The sequence below is a fragment of the Belonocnema kinseyi genome, chromosome 9, assembly GCF_010883055.1.
Source record: "Belonocnema kinseyi isolate 2016_QV_RU_SX_M_011 chromosome 9, B_treatae_v1, whole genome shotgun sequence".
In the NCBI taxonomy this organism is placed as follows: domain Eukaryota; kingdom Metazoa; phylum Arthropoda; class Insecta; order Hymenoptera; family Cynipidae; genus Belonocnema; species Belonocnema kinseyi.
Window position 1 is genome coordinate 111,780,200 of NC_046665.1, and position 23,164 is coordinate 111,803,363.

The window sequence follows — 23,164 nt, forward strand, 5'->3', positions numbered from 1 at the left end:
ATAATCAAATACGTTTATTTTTAAAAAATCTGACCGCTTCGCGGGCATATTGCCTTCCCAGGTGGCTCGCTTCGCTCGCAAGTTTGAGCGCGCCTAGGGCGCGCGACTGTTGGTTCTCGGGCTTCGCGCTCGATTATATATTTATCTCGCGCTTCCCGCTTGATAATGCATTTGCTTTGCGCTATGCGCTCGATCTTAGTGCACAGCATTTTTAAAAGTAATGTTCAAAGCATCGACAACAGTAATTTGTTGATTGGGAATTCTCTTTTGTTAAAGCTCCTTCGGCTTTAACAAACACATTCTCATCACGTATCTCGTGTTTCGCACTCGAGTTTATCCCTGAAATTTTATATCATTCCCATAAATGTATATTATTATAAATTAAACATGCGTTTAAAAAATGCGCATTCTTTAACAAAATATTTGTTATTAAACATTCATTTCAACTTTTGTCGTTTTTCCATAAACTGAATTTGCTCATTTCCAATGTTATTTTTATGACTTAATTTTTAAACGTGCGGTCTACTGAGTAATCTTACCGTTTTATAACTTCTAAATATATATATATATATATATATATATATATATACATTTATATAGTTGAGAATCTTTGAAATAATATTACACTGTTAAATAAAAAATGTCATTTTTAGATATTCCATTACTTTGTGTGCCGTTTTTTGGGTTCAAAGGTTCATTTTCGTCTGTTTTTAGGAATTTTGTAAATGCTATAAGTGGTAATTTTTGAATTTATGAAAAAATTAATCAGGATCAATTGTTCGACTTTTTGAATACTTCGAATATCCGTACAGAGTATTTTTGAAGCTTGTTAAAAAGTTGTCTCAAAAATATTCAAAATGCGCTCACTTTTTGACTTTTTATCCAAAATGGCTGGCTATAACGAGCTTGACCTTTAGTTTAGGACACTAAAAAAATGTAGCGGCCAATCTAATATATTCATTCTTTCAAAAGTTATCGTGCTCACAGATAGGCAGCTTTACATATGGTCACATTTATAAAAATCTATTTTTCGGATTCACGGGGGTCTCAAAACGTAGATATTTGACCAAAACTGGGGGGGGGGGGGGGAGCAAATTTTACACAAATCTAATACCTTATATGATGAGAATGTAAAAATGTATTAATTTGCCATGAATAATTATTTGATAGTTCTGTTTTTGGCTTTAATCGTAAATAACTAGCATTAAAAACATTTAAAAAATTAATTTTTTTAAACCCCACACACGAAACGAAAAAGAAATTGAAAAACAAAGGTTGTGATCAGAATGTGCCCACGCAGCGGGCAGATTTTTGTTTGGCCTTTAATGATGTTTGTCACGATTAAAGCGAAAACTACGCTTCCTATCAAATAGTGATTCATAACAAATTTGTAGATCTTTTACAAATGGATAATTTTGATCTGCTCATCTTTTACCGTATTTTGCGTAGTTTGACGAAAAATTCAATTTTTGGAATTTCCATTATTTTTTATGTCAAAGTTTGAATTTTCGATTTTTAAAGAAAATTCGGAAAGTTGTTAAAATAATATTGTAGGGCATTCAAAAACCAACAATTTTCTTGTCGTGACTTTTTTTCATATCGTCCTTTATTTGTCTTAAAATGGTAATTTTCGTTTGTTTTTTGGAATTATGTAAATGCTATAACTCTGGCAATTTTTGGGTTTATGAAAAAAGTTATTAGGATTTTTGAATCTTGTAAAAAAGTGATCTCAAAAATATTCAAAAAGCGCTCAATTTTTGACTTTTTATATAAAATGGCTGGCTAACGAACTTGATCTTTAGTTTAAGACACACACAGAGTTTACCAAAGGCCAATCTAATAGAATGATTTTTTAAAAAGTTATCGTGCTCCCAGACGGACAAAATTTTACAAAAATCTAATACCTTCTCTGATGAGAATGTAAAAATGTTGTTGATACTTACAGTTTCTAAAATTATTATTCGAATTTAAAGTATCAATAATTAAACTATTCCTCATTTGAAAATTCGTGTTTTATAAAATTCTCGAATAATAATCTTCCCAAACAGTTTATCGGCAGAAAATCGGAACATTGTCCGTTTTTCGGAAGCTTTTTTGCCTGATTTAGAACGGGTTTTTAGACGTTCTAAGAATGTCTTTTAAACTTTACGTCTTAAAAACGTCTTTAGGAAGTTCTAAAAACAACTTTAAATATCGTTCCCGCTGGGTACGTTAGAAAAAGTGACGAGCAACTAAAATATTAAGTTGTGTCTATTCAAACTGAATGACTTCCCCTTTAAATTTATTTTACAACTAAACTACAAACTTTTATTAATAATTTGTTTTAAAAAAACTATTTTTCATTTATCAAATTTAAATTTTCGCAAAACTCGATCCCGAACAGATCGCGCACTCTGGTGCGTGTTAAACTCCCTGAGATATATCCCATCGAGTTTCCCATCTGTGAATGACGTAGCTCGACTCGACCTCACGGCTCACGGCACGGTTCGCTACATGGCCGTACTAGAGTGTAGTCGTCTAGTAGGAAGATGGCTGAAAACAATGACAGTATCAGTGGCTTCTGAATCAACTGTGCGATCTCTTTTTAGTTGTCAACAAAGACATTAACTCGGGTCGTAAATGAGAGAAATTATTCCTCACAATTGTACGTAAGTAGAGACCTAATTCATTTCGTGGTCCCTCGTGAACTTTCTCAATTAAAATGATGCTGACCTCCACTTCCTGCGCTCCTACACGACGTAGCGGTGATCCCAGACCCCCAGCCTCCCCTAACGCTGTCTGTCACACCGTCTTCTAGTCTAGTTTGAATTAGCCCAGATTAGGCGACACCGGGCTCCTCATTTTTCCGATCATTTCACTCCCTCAGCTCGTCGACGCAACTTGCGAAAAGGACACAACTCGTCTACTTCTTCCCTTTTATCATTCTTATACATTGCACAAGGTTCTTTCTCTCTATTCTGATAGAATGATGCTACGAAGAGTAGCCAGGGGTGAATTCTCTCTCGCACATGTTCCTTTCATTGACGAATCCACGGGGTTTGCAAATCTGAATCACATTTTTATCCTTGGCCCATAATTTCACATTTTTCTGGGACATTTTCTTTATTCATTCTCTCGAGTCGTCTCAGTATCTAACTTTAGTTTTCAGTTTTATCACACACCAAGAAATTTAACCTTGCATCTTACTTTTACCCTTGTCAGAAAAATATTGACCTTGTTCCAAATTAAATCAAGTAAATCACAAAACAAATTTATTTATTTCCAGCAGCAAAAATAAACTTTATTAACTTTATTTTTCGATGTAACTACTTTTAAAATGTAATTGGGTTAGGTTTGATTTTTTCCGGAGGGGTGAATTGAATTTGGTGAAAAATTGGGGGAGAAAAATGTTTTTGTGGAAATTAAGGGGTGTGGAAAATCAGTGATTTCTCGTAAAATGAAAGAACCTATAAAAACAGACACATTCTCATGTGACATCCCACATGTGGTTTTTAAAGTCCTCCGGATAGGGGTTAAGTCCTTTTGATTCCTTATTGCTTTCCAGGCACATTCTACTTATTAATTAAAATATTTTTTTAATTTACCCGTAAGATTTTATTAATAATTCAGCAAAAATTTTAAAATATTAAAAATGCATGCTACAAAATCTCTCCTGATTCCCGATTCTCGTAAAACTCCGAGTAGTGAAAGCTTTATTCAACTTACAGAATTTTCTTTTTTAATTTTGCCTAATTCTAAAATAAACTAGGATTTAAACAAAACTTTAAAGATGAACAGGGTGTTTACTGATCTGGAAAAACTGAAATTCAGGGTATTTTTTTGAGCTTGCTTAATTTTTTTTATTTGTAAAAGTATCATTTTTTGTACATTAATTTTTTGAACTGAAAATTTAATTATTGGTTGAAAATCTATCTTTTCTTCTTGAAAATTCCACATTTTTGGATGATCTTTTTTCTTTTTCGGCTGAAAAATTTGTCTGTTCAAAATTCATCCCCTGTTTAAATTCAGTTATTTCTTATTTCAAATAAAAATATGTTTTGCTTGAAAATAGAAATATTGTATTAATTTTTTAACTGAAAATACAAGTTCAATTTTCGTTCGAAAATTCATTTTTTTTAAATTCAATTATTTGGTTAGAAAATGATTTTTTTTGGTAGAAAATTCAATTTTGTTATCTGAAAATTGCACTATTCCATTTTTGGTTTAAAACTGATTTTTCAGATTAAAATTCGTGTTCTTTTACTTAAAAATTTACTTTTTTTTGTAAAAATTTTAAATATTTATTTTGAAATTTATTTATTTTATTGAAACTTTATCATTCGAAAATTGTTCGAAATTCTTTTTTTTTTAATTCGATTATTCTAATTAAAGATTTATTATTTTAGTGAAAAATTCTATTGTTTGGTTAGTAATTGATCTTTTTTTCGTTAAAAATTCAACAATTTGGTTCAAAATTGGTGTATGCGTATTTTTGATAGAAAATTCAATTTTGTCATCTGAAAATCGCACTATTCCATTTTTGGTTTAAAACTGATTTTTTTTAACTTGAAAATTCGTATTCTTTTAGTTTAAAATTAACCTTTTTGTTAAATTTTTTTAATTTATGTATTTTAATGAAAATTTGTCTCCTTCGAAAATTGTTTTTTTTTGTTTTTTTTTAATTGAATTATTCTAGTTAAAGATTTATCATTTTAGTGGTAAAATTCAATTTTTTGGTTTAAAACTGATTTTTTTTTAACTTGAAAATTCGTATTCTTTTAGTTAAAAATTAACCTTTTTGTTAAAATTTTTTTAATTTATGTATTTTATTGAAAATTTGTCTTTTTCGAGAATGGTTTTTTTTTTAAATTGAATTATTCTAATTAAAGATTTAGCATTTTAGTGGAAAATTCAATTTTTTGGTTAGAAATTGATATTTTTTTGGTTGAAAATTCAATTTTGTTATCTGAAAATTGCACTGTTCCATTTTTGGCTTAAAACTGATTTTTGAGATTAAAATTCGTATTCTTTTACTTAAAAATTTACTTTTTTTTGTAAAAATTTTAAATATTTAGTTTAAAATTTATTTATTTTATTGAAAATTTATCATTCGAAAATTGTTCGAAATTCTTTTTTTTTTAATTCGATTATTCTAATTAAAGATTTATTATTTTAGTGAAAAATTCTATTGTTTGGTTAGTAATTGATGTTTCTTTAGTTAAAAATTCAACAATTTGATTCAAAATTGATGTATTCGTATTTTTGGTAAAAAATTCAATTTTGTCATCTGAAAATTGCACTATTCCATTTTTGGTTTAAAACTGATTTTTTTAGTTAAAAATTCGTATTCTTTTAGTTAAAAATCAACCTTTTTGTTAAAATTTTTTAATTTATCTATTTTATTGAAAATTTGTCTCCTTCGAAAATTGTTTTTTTTTTTTTTTTTAATTGAATTATTCTAGTTAAAGATTTATCATTTTAGTGGAAAAATTCAATTTTTTGGTTAGAAATTGATTTTTTTAAATTGAAAATTCGTATTCTTTTAGTTAAAAATTTACCTCTTTTTATTAAAATTTTAAATATTTATTTTTAAATTATGTATCTTATTAAAAATTTGTCTTTTTCGAAGTCTTTTTTTTAAATTCATTTATTCGAGTTAAAGATTTATTATTTCATTGAAAACTTCAATTGTTTAGTTAGAAATTGATATTTTTATAGTTCAAAATTAAACAATTTGGCTCGAAATTGATGTATTTTGCTAAAAATTCGTCTTTTCAGTAGAAAATTAATCTTCACCTTTTTTTTGCCTAAAAATTAATTTGTTTTATTGAAAATTTCTCATTTTATGTAAAAAATCATTTCTGCTTAAAAATTTAGCTATTTTGTTGTAATTGTTGTTTTGTTTTTTTTATTAAATTTTGAACTAAAAATATAACTTCAATTTTTGGTTGTTAATTTATCTTTTTTTAGTGGAAAATTCGTGTATTTTGTTTAAAATTCGTCTGTTCTGATAAAAAATAATCTCCTTAGTTGTAAATTTAACTATTCGAGTTAAATATTAATTATCTAAGAAAACAATTCAATTCAAAATTGATGTATTTTGCTAAACATTCGTTTTTTCGGTAGAAAATTAATCTTCACCTTTTTTTGCCTAAAAATTAATTTGTTTTATTGAAAATTTCTCATTTTATGTAAAAAATCATTTCTGCTTAAAAATTTAGCTATTTTGTTGTAATTGTTGTTTTGTTTTTTTTTATTAAATTTTGAACTAAAAATATAACTTCAATTTTTGGTTGTTAATTTATCTTTTTTTAGTGGAAAATTCGTGTATTTTGTTTAAAATTCGTCTGTTTTGATAAAAAAATAATCTCCTTAGTTGTAAATTTAACTATTCGAGTTAAATATTAATTATCTAAGAAAACAATTCAATTCAAAATTGATGTATTTTGCTAAACATTCGTCTTTTCGGTAGAAAATTAATCTTCATCCTTTTTTTGCCTAAAAATTAATTTGTTTTATTGAAAATTTCTCATTTTATTTTAAAAACCACGTCTGCTTAAAAATTTAACTTTTTTGCTGAAATTATTGTTTTTTTTTTTTAAGTTAAATTTTCAACTAAAAATATTACTATTCAATTTTTGGTTGTTACTGTATCTTTTTTAGTTGAAAATTCGTCTTTTCTGATAGAAAATAATCTTCTTAATTACAAATTGAACCATTCCAGTTAAATATTAATTATCTAAGAAAAATGTCTTTCAATTTTTGTTTAAAAGTTCAGTTTTTTGGTTGAAAATGAAATTATTATAGTTAAATATTTATCATTTTAGTTTGAAATTTGTCTTTCTGGTTTTAAATTCAACTATTTGGTTAAAAATTTATCTTTTTTATTTGAAAATTCATGTATTTTGATGAAAATTCGTATTTTTTGCTAGAAAATTAATCTTCTGGGTTAAATGTTTTTTGATTGAAGATACATCATTTTAGTTTAAATTCATCTCTTTGGTTGGAAATTGGATTATTTTGTTCATGTTATTTTTTTTTAATTAATTTTTCAACTGAAAATATAACTGCTATTTTTGTTTGTTACAAATCCATGTATTTTGTTGAAAAGTCGTTTTTTTTTTAAATAATCATCTTTGTTGAAAATTCATCTTTTTTTAAAAAAGCTCAATTATTCCAATTAATTCGATTGTTCTGCTAGAAATTTAACTTTTTTTTTTTAGTTTAAAATTAAACTATTTGGTTGAAAATTGATGTAATTTGATGAATATTCGTCTTTTTTGGTAGAAAATGAATCTTCGTCTGTAAAAATTCACCTTTTTTGTCTAAAGAATAATTTATTTGCTTAAAAAATCCACATTTTATTTGAAAACTCATCTCTTTGATTAAAAGTTAAACTATGTTATTGAAATTTCCTTTTTTAATCAATTTTTTAACTAAAAATATAACTATTTAATTTTTGGTTTTTAATTTATCTTTTTTAGTTGAAAATTCTTGTATTTTGTGGAAAATTCGTCTGTTTTAAAATAAATTTATCTTCTTAGTTGAAAATGTAACTATTCCAGTTGAATATTAATTATCTAAGAAAAGTGCAATTCAATTTTTGTTTAAAAATTCCGTTTTTTGATTGAAAATTAAATTTTTCTAGTTAAATATTTATCATTTTAGTTGAAATTTTATCTTTCTGGTTTAAAATGCAACTGTTTCGTTGAAAACTGATCTTCTTTAGTTCATAATTCAACTCTCTGGTTGATAATTCGTGTATTTTGATAAAAATTGATCTTTTTCGTTAGAAATGAATCTTTTTGATTTAAAATTTAACTATTCTAGTTGAAATTTCATTAAGTTTTCATTAAAATTTTTGTTTTGTTTTGAAAATTCGTTTTTTTTTTATTGAAAATTAATTTTTTTAACTTAAAATTTAACTTTTCCACTTTGTTGAAGATTTTATCTTAATTAGTTGATAATTCAATTCTTTTATTAAAAATTCGTCGTTTTTAGTAGAAAATTAGTATTTTTTGTTATAAATTTAACTATTCCAGTTGATGAAAATAAATACGTCTTTTTTGTAGAAAATTAATCTTCTTTGTTAAAAATGCATTTTATTGGTTAAAAATTAATCTTTTTGGCTTAAAATGTATATATCGTAGTTAAAAATGCTTCATTTTATTTAAAAATTCATCACTTTTTTTGAAAATTAAATTTTTTTTTTAATCCGCTTTTATTTTGTTGCAAATTTATCTCTCGTGGTTCAAAGTTAACTATTTCATTTGAAGATTTAGAATGTAAGTTGAAAATTTATAACTTTGGTCGAAAAATCAACTTTTTGGTTGATAATTTGTCTTTTTGGTAGAGAATGTAACTTGAAACAGATCCTGGAAAACCTAAAATTGGCAGGGAATTTTTTCTTGAGCTTGCTTAATTTTTTTTTTTAAATTATGTAAAATTAAATAACCATTTTTTGTTGTTTAAAAAGTAACAGTTTTTTTGTACATTAATTTTTTGGAATGAAAATTTTACTATTTCATTATTGGTTGAAAATCTATTTTTTTTTTTTCATTGAAAATTCAACATTCTTTGTTGATCTTTTATTTCTCTTTTGACTGAAAAATTGGTCTTAGTTCAAAATTCATCTCTTGGTTGAATTCAGTTATTTTTTATTTGAAATAAAAATATGTTTGGGTTGAAAATTGACTGAAAATATAAATATTCAATTTTCTTTCGAAAATACATTTTTTTTTTTTGAAAATTTAATTATTCTAGTTAAAGATTTATCATTTTAGTGAAAAATGCAATTGTTTGGTTAATTCCAATTGGTGTATTTTGATGAACATTCGTCTTTTTTGGTAGAAAATGAATCTTTTTGGTTTAAAATTAATTTTTTCCTTGTGGATTAATAATATTTATTAAAAATTCATCTCGTTGCTTATAATTTACCTATTTTTTTTTGAAAAATCGGTTTTTTCTTGATCTTAAAAATTAATTTTTCTAATGAAAATATAACTATTCAATTTTTGGTTAAAAATTAATCTTTTTTTAGTTGAAAATCCATGTATTTTATCGAAAATTCTTTTTTTTTTTGTTTGATTTTTAATATTCTTTCTTGATAAAAATTTATCTATTTCAGTTAGAGATATGCCATTTTACTTGAAAATTCATGTGTTTTTATGAAAATTTGTCATTTTGGTGGAAAATTAATCCTCTCGATTGAAAGTGTATTTTATAGGTTGAAAATTATACAATTGCAGTAGAGATTCACCGTTTAAGTTGAAAATAATTTTTTTTATTAAAATTGAGCTATTATGCTTCAAAATGCTTCTTTTCCTTTCAAAATTCATCACTTTAGTTGAAAATTTAACTGTTTTTTTGTTGTTGACAATTTACTTTCTTTGTTTGAAAATTAATTTTTCTAACTAAAGATTAAATTTATATATTTTAATTGAAAATTTATCATTGTGTGTAAATATGTCATTATTCCATTTGATGATTTATCATTTTATTTGAAAATTCATGTTTCTCCTTTAAAATTCATTTATTTCAGTTAAATATTTATCATTTGAGTAGTTCAAAATTTAACTATTTGGTTGCAAATTGATATTTTGGTTAACAGTTCATTCTTTTTTTTTTTTTAATCCAAGATTCATCAATTTAATTTAAAATCCATCTATTTGCTGAAAATATGACTATTTTGTAGAAACTCGTTTTTTTTGTTTGTTTATTTTTTTTTTGTTAAAAATTAAATTTTTTTACCTAAAATGTAGCTATTCAGTTTTTGGTTAAAAATTGATCTTTTTAAGTTGAAAATCCGTCTTTCTGGTACAAAATAATAATCTAGGTTTAAATTTACCTTTTTTATTGAAAATTGAGTTATTTCACTTAATGAATCACTCCTTTAAATATTGATCTTTCGTGTTAAAAATTTACCTATTTGGTTTTTAATTGATCTTTCTAATTGAAAAATGCATTTATTTTGTACAAATTTGACTATTTTGTTGAAAATTCTTCTATCTTGATGAAAATGCAATATTTTTACTTGAAATATTAGGAATATAAAGTGTTATAAATTAATTTTAATATAATCTTCACATTTGTTTTACATTTTTTCCCTTGTTTTCGTGAAAAATCTTTTATTCAAAATATTAATAATGTTAAATATTCATTGAATTTTAAGTATATGAAGATAAAATAAAAATGTGTTTCAATTATTAATAAAATTCATAGACCGTTGGAACAAATTCAAGAAATGATTAATTATGATTTTATTATTATTTATTTAATTATTCCACGATGATAAATTTTTTAAGAATATTATTTTTAATTTTAGTGTGAGAATATTGAATAGTGCTGTTTACAATTTACATTTGAAGTATTAATTATAAATTTAATTATAAATGAAGGCATGTTTAGAATTGTAAATATTCTTTTTTTTTTGAGAACGATTTAAAGCATATAAAAATTGTTTATTCAACAAAAATTGCATTTTTTCTTGGGTTTTTTTAAAAAATAAATTCTTTAATGGCAGAAATACCTAAATAATCATTAAAAACTCTTTCAAAAATATACAATTTCTTATATATTGTTTCTTCTTTTTTAAATGACAAAATAAATATTTAATTTTTCTCTGCTTTCTCCCTTTCTGATACAAATTTACAATAGTTTCTTTTTTTAAGCCCTGTTGCGCTACGTTCTCTGAAAATATTTATTTTCACAAATATCCTTTATTTGACTAGTAATCTGTTACCTGAAAGGTACTAATTTAAAAAAATAATATGCTGAATGACGTGGTACATACGATAGGCGTACATAATTTTATTGAACGATAAGAATGTTACTTTACGGTTCGATGCGGCTCCTTTAAAATTATTAACAAACCAAAAAAATTACCTAAAATTACCCAAAGTTCAATTTTTAGCTTTTTTAAATGTCAAATGATTCATTAACATATACCTTTTAAAAAGATGTCATTTCTTTATTTTTAAGGGTAAATTTTTAATTGAAAAAATATTAAAATGTAGTTTTAAAAGACTTTAACAATGAAAGACATTAAAATTTTCATATAAAAAAGTTAAAATTTGCTAATCGGTAAAGGTAAAATTTTTAATGATTTTTAAAATTGAACTAAAGTTTGAGTATTAAAAGTTGAATAATTGATTTTTATAATTTAATTCTAAATCTATTCGAAATTAAACAATTTTCATATTTTAAAGTTAAAAATTAAAATGTTTCAATTCGAAAACTTTAGTAGTTAATGGATTCATAATTATACACTTTTATTAAATTTCAAATCCTTTTCTAATATTATGTCAGTCTAAAATATTAAATTTTTACCCTATTCATTTGAAACTTTTTAATTTAAAATGAGTAATTATAAATAAAATACTAAAAACTAGACAATTTAATACTGAATTGTTTGAAATAGTCTTAAATCGTTGAAATTTCAGAGAAATAAATTTAAACTTTGAACATTACAATTTTAATTGATCCATTAAAAAATTTTAAGTTTGTAAGTGAAAGTGTTAAATATTTATGTATAAATAACAATTGAACAATTATTAGATAATTAAAAAATTTTTTGTTGCCTCGAGTCTTTAAAATGAGTTTCTTCTCAATTTTCTAAAAATATATTGCAAGAAATATCAAAAATTCAAAGTTTCGTTTAATTATGAATAACTCTCGGAATGATGGACACTTTTAAATTTTCTGGGGTTAAATCTGAATTTAAAAAAATTAGAAAATTAATATTTGTCGTTGAAAATTTATATTGTGCTTAAAAATCATCTTATTGGTTAAAAATTACTCTGCTTTTTAAGAAATTCAACAATTTCCGAAGAAAATTTATTTTGAACGTTTTTTTTTCACTGAAAATTGAACAATTCCATTATTAGTTGCAAATTTATCTTTCTCAGTTGAAAATTTAACTGTTTCGTTGAAAATTCTTGTACTTCGTTCAAAATATGTCATTTTTGGTTGAAAATTAATCTTTCTAGTTGAAAATTAAACATTTCATTCATCATTTCAGTTAAAACTTCATGTTTTTTTTATAGAAAAAAAAAACATCTTCGTTAAAAGCTCATATTTTCGGTTGAAAGATGTTTTATTTAATTTTTAATTGATCAACATTCGTAAAAATTAAGCAGATTAGTTTTAAAAAAGAAAATCATTTTTGTTTGCCAAACTATTTTGTTGAAAATTTGTGCCTTCTGATTGAATTGAATTTTTTGGTTGAAATTCAACTGTTCCATTTTTCGTTGGAAATGCATCTCTTTTAGTTAAAAATTATTTTATTCGTAGAAATTTTAACGGTTTTGTTAAAGTCATTTTTTGGTTCAAGATTAATAATTTTAGTTGAAAATTCATCTCTGGTTGAAAATTGAACTATTTTGTTCATAAATCGTTTTTTTTTGTTTACATTTTTTTTTCAACTGAAAATTGAATTATTCCAGTTTGACATTCATGATTTTAGTTAAAAATTCATATTGATTGTTAAAAATGTAACTATTCTATCTGAAGATTTTTATACTTTGGTTTAAAATTCATAACTTTGGTTAAAAATTGATATTTTTAAATTTCAAATTCAACTGCGTACTTCATTCGCTTTTTTTTGGGCTCAAAAATCATTTTTCTTTCTGAAATTTTAACTATTTCATCTTAGCTGGAAATTTGCCTTTTTTTATAGAAAATTATTTTTCTGAGTTGAAAATTTAACTACTTGGTTGAAATTTTATTATTTTTTTTTGTAAAAGAATTAATTTTTAAATTGAAAATGTAACTATTCCATTTTTTTTTGTTTGGAAATTTTATTTTGTGCTAAAAACTTAAATATTTCAGTTAAAGATTCCTCATTTTTAGCTAGAAATTTATCTCCTTGGTTGAAAATTCAACTAGTTGATTGAAAATGTATCTATACTCTTGAAAATTAAACAATTTGATTAAAAAGTATCGCTTTTGATTGAAAAATCAACTGTTTTATTGAAAATTCGTCATTTCGGAAGAGGATTCATCTATTCTGTTAAAATTCGTCGTTTTTGGTTGAAAATTAATTTATTTGTAGAAAATCCATAATTTTATTCGAAAATTCATCTCTGATTGAAAATTGATTTTTAACTGCAAATTAACTACTTCAAAGATTTATCATTTAAGTTGGAAATTCATCTCCTTGGCTAAAAAGTTAACGATTTTGTTGAACATTAAGAATTAAAAATAAAAAAAAGTATTAAGAAAATTAAGATTATCGCTGGAAAATTAATATTTTTTAGTTGAAAATTCAACTACCTCATTAAAAAATCATTATTTGGTTGGGGATGCATCACTTTAGTTGAAAATTAATATATTTTGTAGTTTATCTTTTATTTTTCTTGAGCATTTGAATACTGAATTTTTTGTAGAGAATTAATCTTTTTTGGTTAAAAATTCTATTTGGTTAAAAATTTCATAATTTTCTTAAAAATTGAACTAGTTTGTTAAAAATTCAACTATTTTGTAAAATTGCAATTTAACTTTTAATTTAGAAAGCGTTCGGTTTATACCAATAATGTAATCGTATAATTTTTAATATTTCTAGCTCAAAATTGCTTAAAATTATTTGCAGCTCAGTTTTTATTACTTTAAATGAAAAATTTTCCAGTTTTAGAGTTCGAATTTTTTAATTTCATTGACCGTCCAAAATGTTTGCAAAACAGGAAAAAACCGGGCATTTTTTATAAAAAAAAATTTTAATTTGAAAAAATTTAAAACAACTGTTAGATTTCTCAAGATTTGTCAATAAAATTTTGAAGCTTTTCAAGGATGTTTAAACTTTGAAAGATGAAATTAATTTAAATTCTAATTTAACAAAATTTTCAGTTCAAAAAAATGTAATTCTTAATTTTTCTAGCTTAAAATTGCTTAAAATAATATAATTTAAAAAATTTTAAAGTTCGTGGATTTATTCATTAATTTAGAGTTTAAAAATTCTACTATAAAAAACCGAATTTTCTAGAGATTAAATAAATTTTCGAAAAATCAGTTTAATTTATAATTTGAAAACATCAAATTTCTACTGAATAGTTAAATTTTTATCTAAAAAAGATACATTTTCAACCAAAAATAGAATCGTTAATTTTTTGGTTAAAAATCTAATTAATAAGCAAAAAAACGTATTTTCAGCAAAATAGATAAATTTTCTACTGGAATAGTTGAATTTTTAGTTCGAAAAATTGATTTTCAAACACAAAGTTACATTTTCAACCAGAGATGAATTTTCATTAAAAATTATGAATTGAAAATGTCTCGTTTCCAAGTAAAATTATATTTCTTGATCGAAACTTCCTGTCCTGAAATAAAAACAATAAATCCGTTTTTGAGAAAAATTGTTTCTCTATGTTTGAAATATCATCAGAGAAAAAATAATAAGCGTGCAATAATAAATTTTTGTAAAATTAGAGTAAATTGAGATAATATGAGAAATCTACGATTGGCGATTAAAATAATAAAAACTTGAATTTTTTGCGATCAGAAGTAAATTCTCGGTTTTTAAAATAGTTATTGTTAAATGTATATTGTTAAAAATTGAACTAGTTTGTTTCTAGCTCAAAATTGCTTAAAATTATTTACAGCTCAGTTTTTATTACTTAAAATGGAAAAATTTTCAGTTTTAGACTTCGAATTTTTGTATTTCATTAACCGTGAAAAATGTTTGCGAACTAGGGAAAAACGAGGAATTGTTTTATTTAAAAAATCATTTTAAATTTGAAAAATTTAAAACAACTTTTAGATTTCTCAAGATTTTTAAATAAAATTTTGAAGCTTTTCAAGGATTTTTAAGCTGTGAAAAATGAAAATAATTTAAATTCTAATTAAAGAAGTTTTCAATTTCAAAAAATGTAATTTTTCAATTTTAAAATGTTTATCAATTTTAAAATGTAAAATTCAATTTTAAAATGTTGCAGTTTATCTGCATTTTATTAAAAAAATTTCAATTGAAAAGTGTTCGCACCTATCATTTTATACGTTTTTATTTTTTTGAGCATTTGAATACAACATTTTCGGTTTAGAATTTATTTTTTTTTTTTTAATTCTATTTGGTCAAAAATTTCATTATTTTGTTAAAAATGGATCTAATTTGATTGAAAAAGCAACTATTTTGTAAAATTGTACGTTAACTTTTAATTTAGAAAGTGTTCAATTTATAACAATGATGCAATCGTTCAATTTTTAATATTTCTAGCTCAAAATTATTTGCAGCTCAGGGAATTGTTTTATAAAAAAAATCATTTTAAATTTGAAAAATTTTAAACAACTTTTATATTTCTCATAATTTTTAAATAAGATTTTGAAGCTTTTCAAGGATGTTCAAACTATGGAAAATGAAAATAATTTAAATTCTAATATTTAAATATTTCTGGCGTAAAATTGCTTAAAATAATATAACTTTTGAAGGTCATCGATTTATTCTTTAATTTAGAGCATTGCAAATTATAATGTAGATTTATATATTTTTTTAAATTGAATCTGAATCTTTGAACTACACATAATTTATAAAAGTTCTAAATTTTGCACTTTATCTTCATTTCATTAAAAAAATTTCATTTAAAAATTGTTAGCACCTTTTATTTAATACGCTTTTATTTTTATTGAGCATCTGAATACAAAATTTTTAGTTTAGAATTAATATTTTGGTTTAAAAATTCTACTATAAAAAGACGAATTTTCTACAAATTAAATAAAATTTCAAAAAACTAATTTAATTTATAAATAAAAATATCCAATTTTTACTAAATAGTTCAATTTTTATCTAAAAAAATGCATTTTCAACCAAACATAGAATGGTTAATTTTTTGGTTAAAAATCGAATTCATAATTAAAAAACGTCTTTTCAGGAAAATAGTTCAATTTGCTACCGGAATAGTTACATTTTTAGTTCGAAAAATTGATTTTCAAGAAAATAGTTTCATTTTCAACCAGAGATGAATTTTCAATTAAAATTATGAATTCAAAAATTCCCCTTTCCTGAAATAAAAACAATAAATCCATTTTTGAAAAAAATGGTTTCTCTATCCTTGAAATATCACCAGAGAAAAAAAATAAATATAGTTCGTTTGAATCTTTTTTTTTTGTATAAAAATTCTACTATTTGGTTAAAAATACCATTTTTTTTTGTTAAAACTTGAACTATTTTGTTGAAAATGCAACTATTTTGTAAAATTGTAATTTAACTTTGAATTTAGAAAGTGTTCAGTTTATAGCAAAAATTTAATCGTTCAATTGTTAATGGAAAAATTTTCAGTTTTAAGACTATGAATTTTTTAATTTCATTGACCGTGAAAAATTTTTGCGAACCGGGAATTTTTTCATGTGATTAAAAGGATCACTGTGTTTTTGTCTCTTTTTAGGTATATAGTATTATGGCGACTGCTGTTCAAAATAATAGCATGAAATCTCTCTCGAATGGATCTGTAAATCACGTGGATGATATAAATGATTTGAGCCCCGAAACTTCTCCCCCCTCGAACAATGGCGACGGCGAGCATTTTGTCCGTTTGAAAACCGAGGAAGAGTCCGAGTCTGAAAAACTCGACCTCGACATTTATATCAACAATGTGGTCTGCACCTTCAGCGTCAGGTGCCACTTAAATTTGCGGGAAATAGCTCTTAATGGCTCGAATGTCGAGTACAGAAGGGAAAATGGGGTAAGTTTTTTAAAAAAATTTTTATTCCTGACTTCGAACTCTTTTTTTCTATTTTCTCAATTTTTTCTTTTTGCATAAGTATGCGAACTAAATTAATAGATACCAATAAATATAAATAAAATTAATTTTTTTTTTTATTGAAAAGTCTACTTTTATATTTTTGGTTCAGAATTCATTTCTTTTAGTTACAAATTCTACTCTTTGATTAAAACTTGTATTGTTTTGTTTAAAATTCAACTATTTCGTTTAAACGTAATTTTTTTTATCGAAAATTAAACTGTTTTTTGGTAGAAAGTTAACTTTGTCCTTTTGGATAGAAAATTCGTCCCTTTGGTTCATTTTTTTTAAAGACATATTTTTTGGTTGAAAATTAAATTTTTTATTGCAAATTCAACCTTTTGGTTGGCAATGCAACAGTTTTTGGTAAAGTTTCATCTTTTTTATTTAAATTTAAAAATTCGTTCTCTTGGATTCAAAATTCATGTTTTGATAGAAAAGTGATATTTTTTGGTTAAAAGTTAGTTCCTTTTATTTAAAAAGGCTACGATTATAGTTTTTATTCAGAATTCTTCTTTTTTGGTTTAAAATTCTACTATTTTTTTTTTAAATGTTATTATTTTGATGAAAATTTAATTAGTTGCTTGAAAATTTAACTTTTTTGATAAACATTCGTCTTTTTGGATACAAAATTCGTCCTTTGATATTTAAAAATTCCTCTTTCTTGGATAAAAATTCGACTTTCTGCTTTTAAAATTCAAATATTTGGTTTGTAATGCAACTGTTTTTGGTTAAAGTTTCGTCTTTTTTGTTTAAATTTATTACCATTTAGTTGAATATTCGTTTTTCCAGGTTAAAAATGCAAGTCTTTTGGTAAAAATTTAATTAATTTCTTCAAAATTTTACTATTTTGCTAAAAAGTTCTTTTTTATTCGAAAATTAAATTGTTTTTTCAAATATTCATCTTTTTGCATAAAAAAATTCGTCCCTTTGTATTGAAAATTCATATTTTGATGGAAAAGTCATATTTTTTGGTTGATAGTTACCTTTGTCCTTTTGGATAGAAAATTCATTTTTTTAAAAGACATTTTTTGATTGCAAATTAATCTTTTTTGGTTGAAAATTAAATTTTTTATTGCAAATTCAACCTTTTGGTTGACAATGCAACAGTTTTTGGTAAAGTTTCATCTTTTTTATTTAAATTTAAAAATTTGTTCTCTTGGATTGAAAATTCATGTTTTGATAGAAAAGTGATATTTTTTGGTTCAAAGTTCGTTCTTTTTATTTGAAAAGGCTACGATTATAGTTTTTATTCAGAATTCTTCTTTTTTGGTTTAAAATTCTATTTTTTTTTAATGTTATTATTTTGATGAAAATTTAATTAGTTTCTTGAAAATTTAACTTTTTTGTTAAAAATTTAATTTTGTTTGTTAAAAAGACATTTTTCGTTCGAAAATTAAACTTTTTTGTTAAACATTCGTCTTTTTGGATACAAAATTCGTCCTTTGATATTTAAAAATTCCTCTTTCTTGGATAAAAATTCGACTTTCTGCTTTTAAAATTCAAATATTTGGTTTGTAATGCAACTGTTTTTGGTTAAAGTTTCGTCTTTTTTGTTTAAATTTATTACCATTTGGTTGAATATTCGTTTTTCCAGGATAAAAATGCAAGTATTTTGGTAAAAATTTAATTAATTTCTTCAAAATTTTACTATTTTGCTAAAAAGTTCTTTTTTATTCGAAAATTAAATTGTTTTTTTAAACATTCATCTTTTTGCATAAAAAAATTCGTCCTTTTGTATTGAAAATTCATATTTTGATGGAAAAGTCATATTTTTTGGTTGATAGTTACCTTTGTCCTTTTGGATAGAAAATTAATTTTTTTTTAAAGATATAGAAAAGTGATATTTTTTGGTTCAAAGTTCGTTCTTTTTATTTGAAAAGGCTACGATTATAGTTTTTATTCAGAATTTTTCTTTTTTGGTTTAAAATTCTACTATTTTTTTAAAAATGTAATTATTTTGATGAAAATTTAATTAGTTTCTTGAAAATTTAACTTTTTTGTTAAAAATTTAATTTAGTTTGTTAAAAAGTCATTTTTCGTTCGAAAATTGAACTTTTTTGTTAAACATTCGTCTTTTTGGATACAAAATTCGTCTTTTGATATTTAAAAATTCCTCTTTCTTGGATAAAAATTCGACTTTCTGCTTTTAAAATTCAAATATTTGGTTTGTAATGCAACTGTTTTTGGTTAAAGTTTCGTCTTTTTTATTTAAATTTATTACCATTTGGTTGAATATTCCTTTTTCCAGGTTAAAAATACAACTATTTTGGTAAAAATTTAATTCATTTCTTCAAAATTTTACTATTTTGCTAAAAAGTTATTTTTTGTTCAAAAATTAAATTGTTTTGTTAAACATTCAGCTTTTTGGATACAAAAATTCGTCCTTTTGTATTGAAAATTCATATTTTGATAGAAAAATCATACTTTTTGGTTAAAATTTACCTTTGTCCTTTTGGATAGAAAATTCATTTTTTTAAATGACATATTTTTTATTGCAAATTAATCTTTCTTGGTTGAAAATTAAATTTTTTATTTAAAATTAAAATATTTGGTTGACAATGCAACTTCTTTTGGCTAAACTTTCATCATTTTTATTTTTTTTAAATTACCATTTGGTTGAATATTCATTTTTCTAATTAAAAAATTTAACTCTTTTTCTAAAAGGTCATCTATTTAGGTCGAAAATAAAATTTTGTTCTTACACCTTCCTTTTTCTAGATAAAAAAGTCGTTCTTTTGTATTGAAAATTCATCTTTTGATAGAAAAGTTATATTTTTTGGTTCAAAGTTCATTCTTTTTAATGAAAAAGGCTACGATTATATTCTTGCTTCAGAATTTTTCTCCTTTGGTTTAAAATTATACTATTTGTTTAAAAATTCGATTATTTGGATGAAAATTTAATTAGTTTCTTGAAAATTGAACTGTTTTGTTAAACATTCGTCTTTTTAGATACAAAATTCGTCCTTTTGTATTGAAAATTTAACTATTTGCTTGGCAATGTAACTGCATTTGGTTATTAAAGTTTCATCTTTTTTATTTAAAAATTTTACCATTTGGTTGAATATTCATTTTTCTAGGGTAAAAATTCTACTATTTTGTTAAAAATTTAATTACTTTCTTGAAAATTCAACTGTATTGTCTTTATTGTCTTTTTGGTAGATAATTAATTTTCCTGTTTGAAAATTCGTCTAATTAAGTTGAGGATTAATAATATTACTTGAAAATTTATGACTTTGATTACAAAAAAATTTGATGTGGAAAATCAATTTTCTTAACTGTAAACTCAACTATTTAGCTGAGGATTCTTATTGTTTCTTGCAAAATCGTATTTGTTTTTGGTAGAAAATTAATCTTTTTAGTTGAAAATTAATTTTTGTTTTTGTTTTTATTTTTAAACTCAAATATTCCAGTTGAATATTCGTCTTTTTGGTTGAAAACTTAAGCATGCCAGTTAAATATTCATCATTTTAGAAGAAAATTCATCTATTACTTAATTTTTTTAACTGCACATTTAATTGTATCATTTTTGGTTGAAAACTGATATATTTTAGTTAAAAATTCAACTATTTAGTAGATAATTCATGAATTTTGTTAGAAAATTGTCTTCTTTTTGTAGAAAATTATTTTATTTGAAAACTCAAGTATGCCAGTTAAATATTTATCATTTTAGTTGAAAATCCATCTATTTAAGTTGGCGATTCATAATTTCAGTTTAAAATTGATCACTTTTGTTAAAAATTGTTATTTTTTTTTGTGTGTGGCAAATTAATTTTTCTAGCTGTAAATGTAAATATTTTGTTTTTGTTTTAAAATATTCATGTGTTTTGTTAAGAAATCGTGTTTTTTTTTTTTTAGAAGATTAATCTTTTTGGTTGAAAATTCATTTTTTTAAACTCCAGTATTCCAGTTAAATATTCATCATTTTAGTTCAACATTCGACTAATTAGTAGATAGTTAATGTATTTTGTTGCAAAATTCTCTTTTTTATTTTATACTTAATCTTGTTTAAAAATTCATCTTTTTAGTTGAAAATTTATGACTTTGGTTAAAACAAAATTTTGTGTGTAACTTTAATTGTTTGAACTGTAAATTCAACTATTTGGCTGGGAATTTTCATGTTTTTATTGAAAAATCGTCTTTCTTGGTAGAAAATTAATCTTTTTGGTTAAAAATTTATTTTTTTGTTTGAAAACTGAAGTATTCTAGTTAAATGTTCGTCTTTTTTACTGAAAGTTCAAATATGCCAGTTAAATACTTATCACTTTAATTGAAAATTCATCACTTTAGGAAAAAATTGTTTTTTTTTTGTGGCAACCTTATTGTTTTAACTTCAAATTTAACTGTTTCATTTTTATTTTTTTAACTGATATATTTTAATTAAAAATTTAACTATTTAGAGTATCATTCATGTATTTTGTTGAAAAATTGTCTTTTTTGGTGGATAATGCATCTTCTTGTTTGAAAATTTATCTTTGTGGTTGATAATTCATCTATTTCAGTTGACGATTGACAATTTTACTTAAAAATTTATCATTCTAGGTACAAAAAAATTTTTTGTGTAAATTTAATTTTTTGAATTGTAAATGCAAATATTTGGCTAAGAATTCTTATGTTATACTGAAAAACTTTTTTTTTTTAATTTTTTTTTTGTAGAAAATTAATCTTTTTGGTTGAAAATTATTTTTGCTTGTTTGTTGAAAACTTAAGTTTTCCAGTTACATATTCATCATTTTCGATGAAAATTAATCCCTTTTGTTAAAAATTCGTTTTTTTTATGGCAAATTAATTTCTTTTACTTTAAATTAAACCATTTCATTTTTGGTTAAAAACAGATGTATTTTAGTTAAAAATTCAACTATTTAGTAGATAATTCATGTATTTTGTTAAAAAATGGTCTTTTTAGTTGATAATTAATCTTCTTGTTTGAAAATTCATCTTTTTGGTTGAAAATTCATCTATTTCAGTTGATGATTCATAATTTCAGTTAAAAATTAATCACTTTTGTTAAAAATTGTTTTTTTTTGTGTGGCAAATTAATTTTTTCAACTGTAAATTTAACTGTTTCATTTTTTTTTTCTTTTGAAAACTAGTATATTTTACTTAAAAATTAAACTGTTTAGTAGATAGTTCATGTATTTTGTTGAAAAATTGTCTTTTTTAGTTGATAATTAATTTCCTTGTTCGAAAATGTATCTTTTCAGTGGAAACTTTATCACTTTGGTTACAAACAAATTTGTCGTGGAAAATTAATTTTTTGAACTGTAAATTCATCTATTTGGCTGAAAATTCTTATGTTTTCTTGAAAAATCGTTTTTTTTTGGAAGAAAATTAATATTTTTGGTTAAAAGTGATTTTTTCTTTGTTTGAGAACTCAAGTATGTCATTTAAATATTAAACATTTTAGTTGAAAATTCATCTATTTCAGTTGGTGATTCATAATTTCAGTTGAAAATTAATCGCTTTAGTTTAAAAAAAATTTGTTTGCAAATTAATTTTTTTAACTGTAAACTTAACTGTTTAATTTTTTTTAACTGGTATATTTTAATTAAAAATTGAACTGTTTAGTGAATAATTCATGTATTTTGTTAAAATTTGTCTTTTTTGTTTTGATACAAAATCGTAGTTGGTTTTGGTAGAAAATTAATCTTTTTGGTTTAAAATTAATTTTGTTTTTAAACTCCAGTATGCCAGTTAAATATTTATCATTTCAGTTGGAAATTCATCTATTTCAGTTGGCGATTCAAAATTTCAGTTGAAAATTAATAATTTTTGTTAGAAATTGATTTTCTTTTTTTTTGTGGCAAATGAATTTTTTTTACATTTAAATTGAACCATTTCATTTTTTGTTGAAAACTGATATATTTTAGTTAACAAAATCAACTATTTTGTAGATAATTAATGTATTTTGTTGAAAAAATCTCTTTTTTATTTGATAATTAATCTTCTTGTTTGAAAATTCATGTTTTTGGTTGAAAATTCATTTTTTTAAACTCCAGTATTCCAGTTAAATATTCGTTGAAGATTTATAATTTCAATTGGAAATTGATCAGTTTAGTAAAAAATGGTTATTTTTTTATTGTGTGGCAAATTAATTTTTTTAGCTGAAAATTTAACTGTTTCATTTTTTTAACTGGTATATTTTACTTAAAAAATTAACTATTTAGTGGATAATTCATGTGTTTTGTTGAAAAATTGTCTTTTTTGGTAGATAATCAATCTTGTTTGAAAATTCATATTTTTGGTTGGAAATTCATCTATTTAAATTAGCGATTGATAATTTTACTTAAAAATTTATCACTTTGGGTGCGAAAAAATTTGTTGTGGAAAATTAATTTTTGTAACTGTAAATTCATCTATTTTTCTGATAATTCTGATTTTTTCTTGCAAAATGATCTTTTTTTTTTGGTAGAAAATTGTTATCTTTAAAAATAATTTTTTTTCTGTTTTTTTTTTTTTTT

General features: G+C 23.1%; 1 protein-coding gene across 2 annotated transcripts in view; it reads left to right on the forward strand.

Annotated features, from left to right (window-relative positions):
• The first annotated feature begins 2,484 nt into the window (after positions 1-2,484).
• LOC117180367 (TATA box-binding protein-like protein 1) overlaps positions 2,485-23,164 on the forward strand; it is a 38,627-nt gene continuing 17,947 nt past the window's right edge. The window contains exons 1-2 of one of the 2 annotated variants that reach the window (XM_033372835.1): positions 2,485-2,648; positions 16,350-16,646. In XM_033372835.1, the coding sequence (XP_033228726.1) occupies positions 16,362-16,646 (285 nt within the window). In that variant the 5' untranslated portion in view covers positions 2,485-2,648; positions 16,350-16,361. The remainder of the gene's footprint in view (positions 2,649-16,349; positions 16,647-23,164) is intronic. The other variant, XM_033372836.1, reaches the window with a different exon arrangement.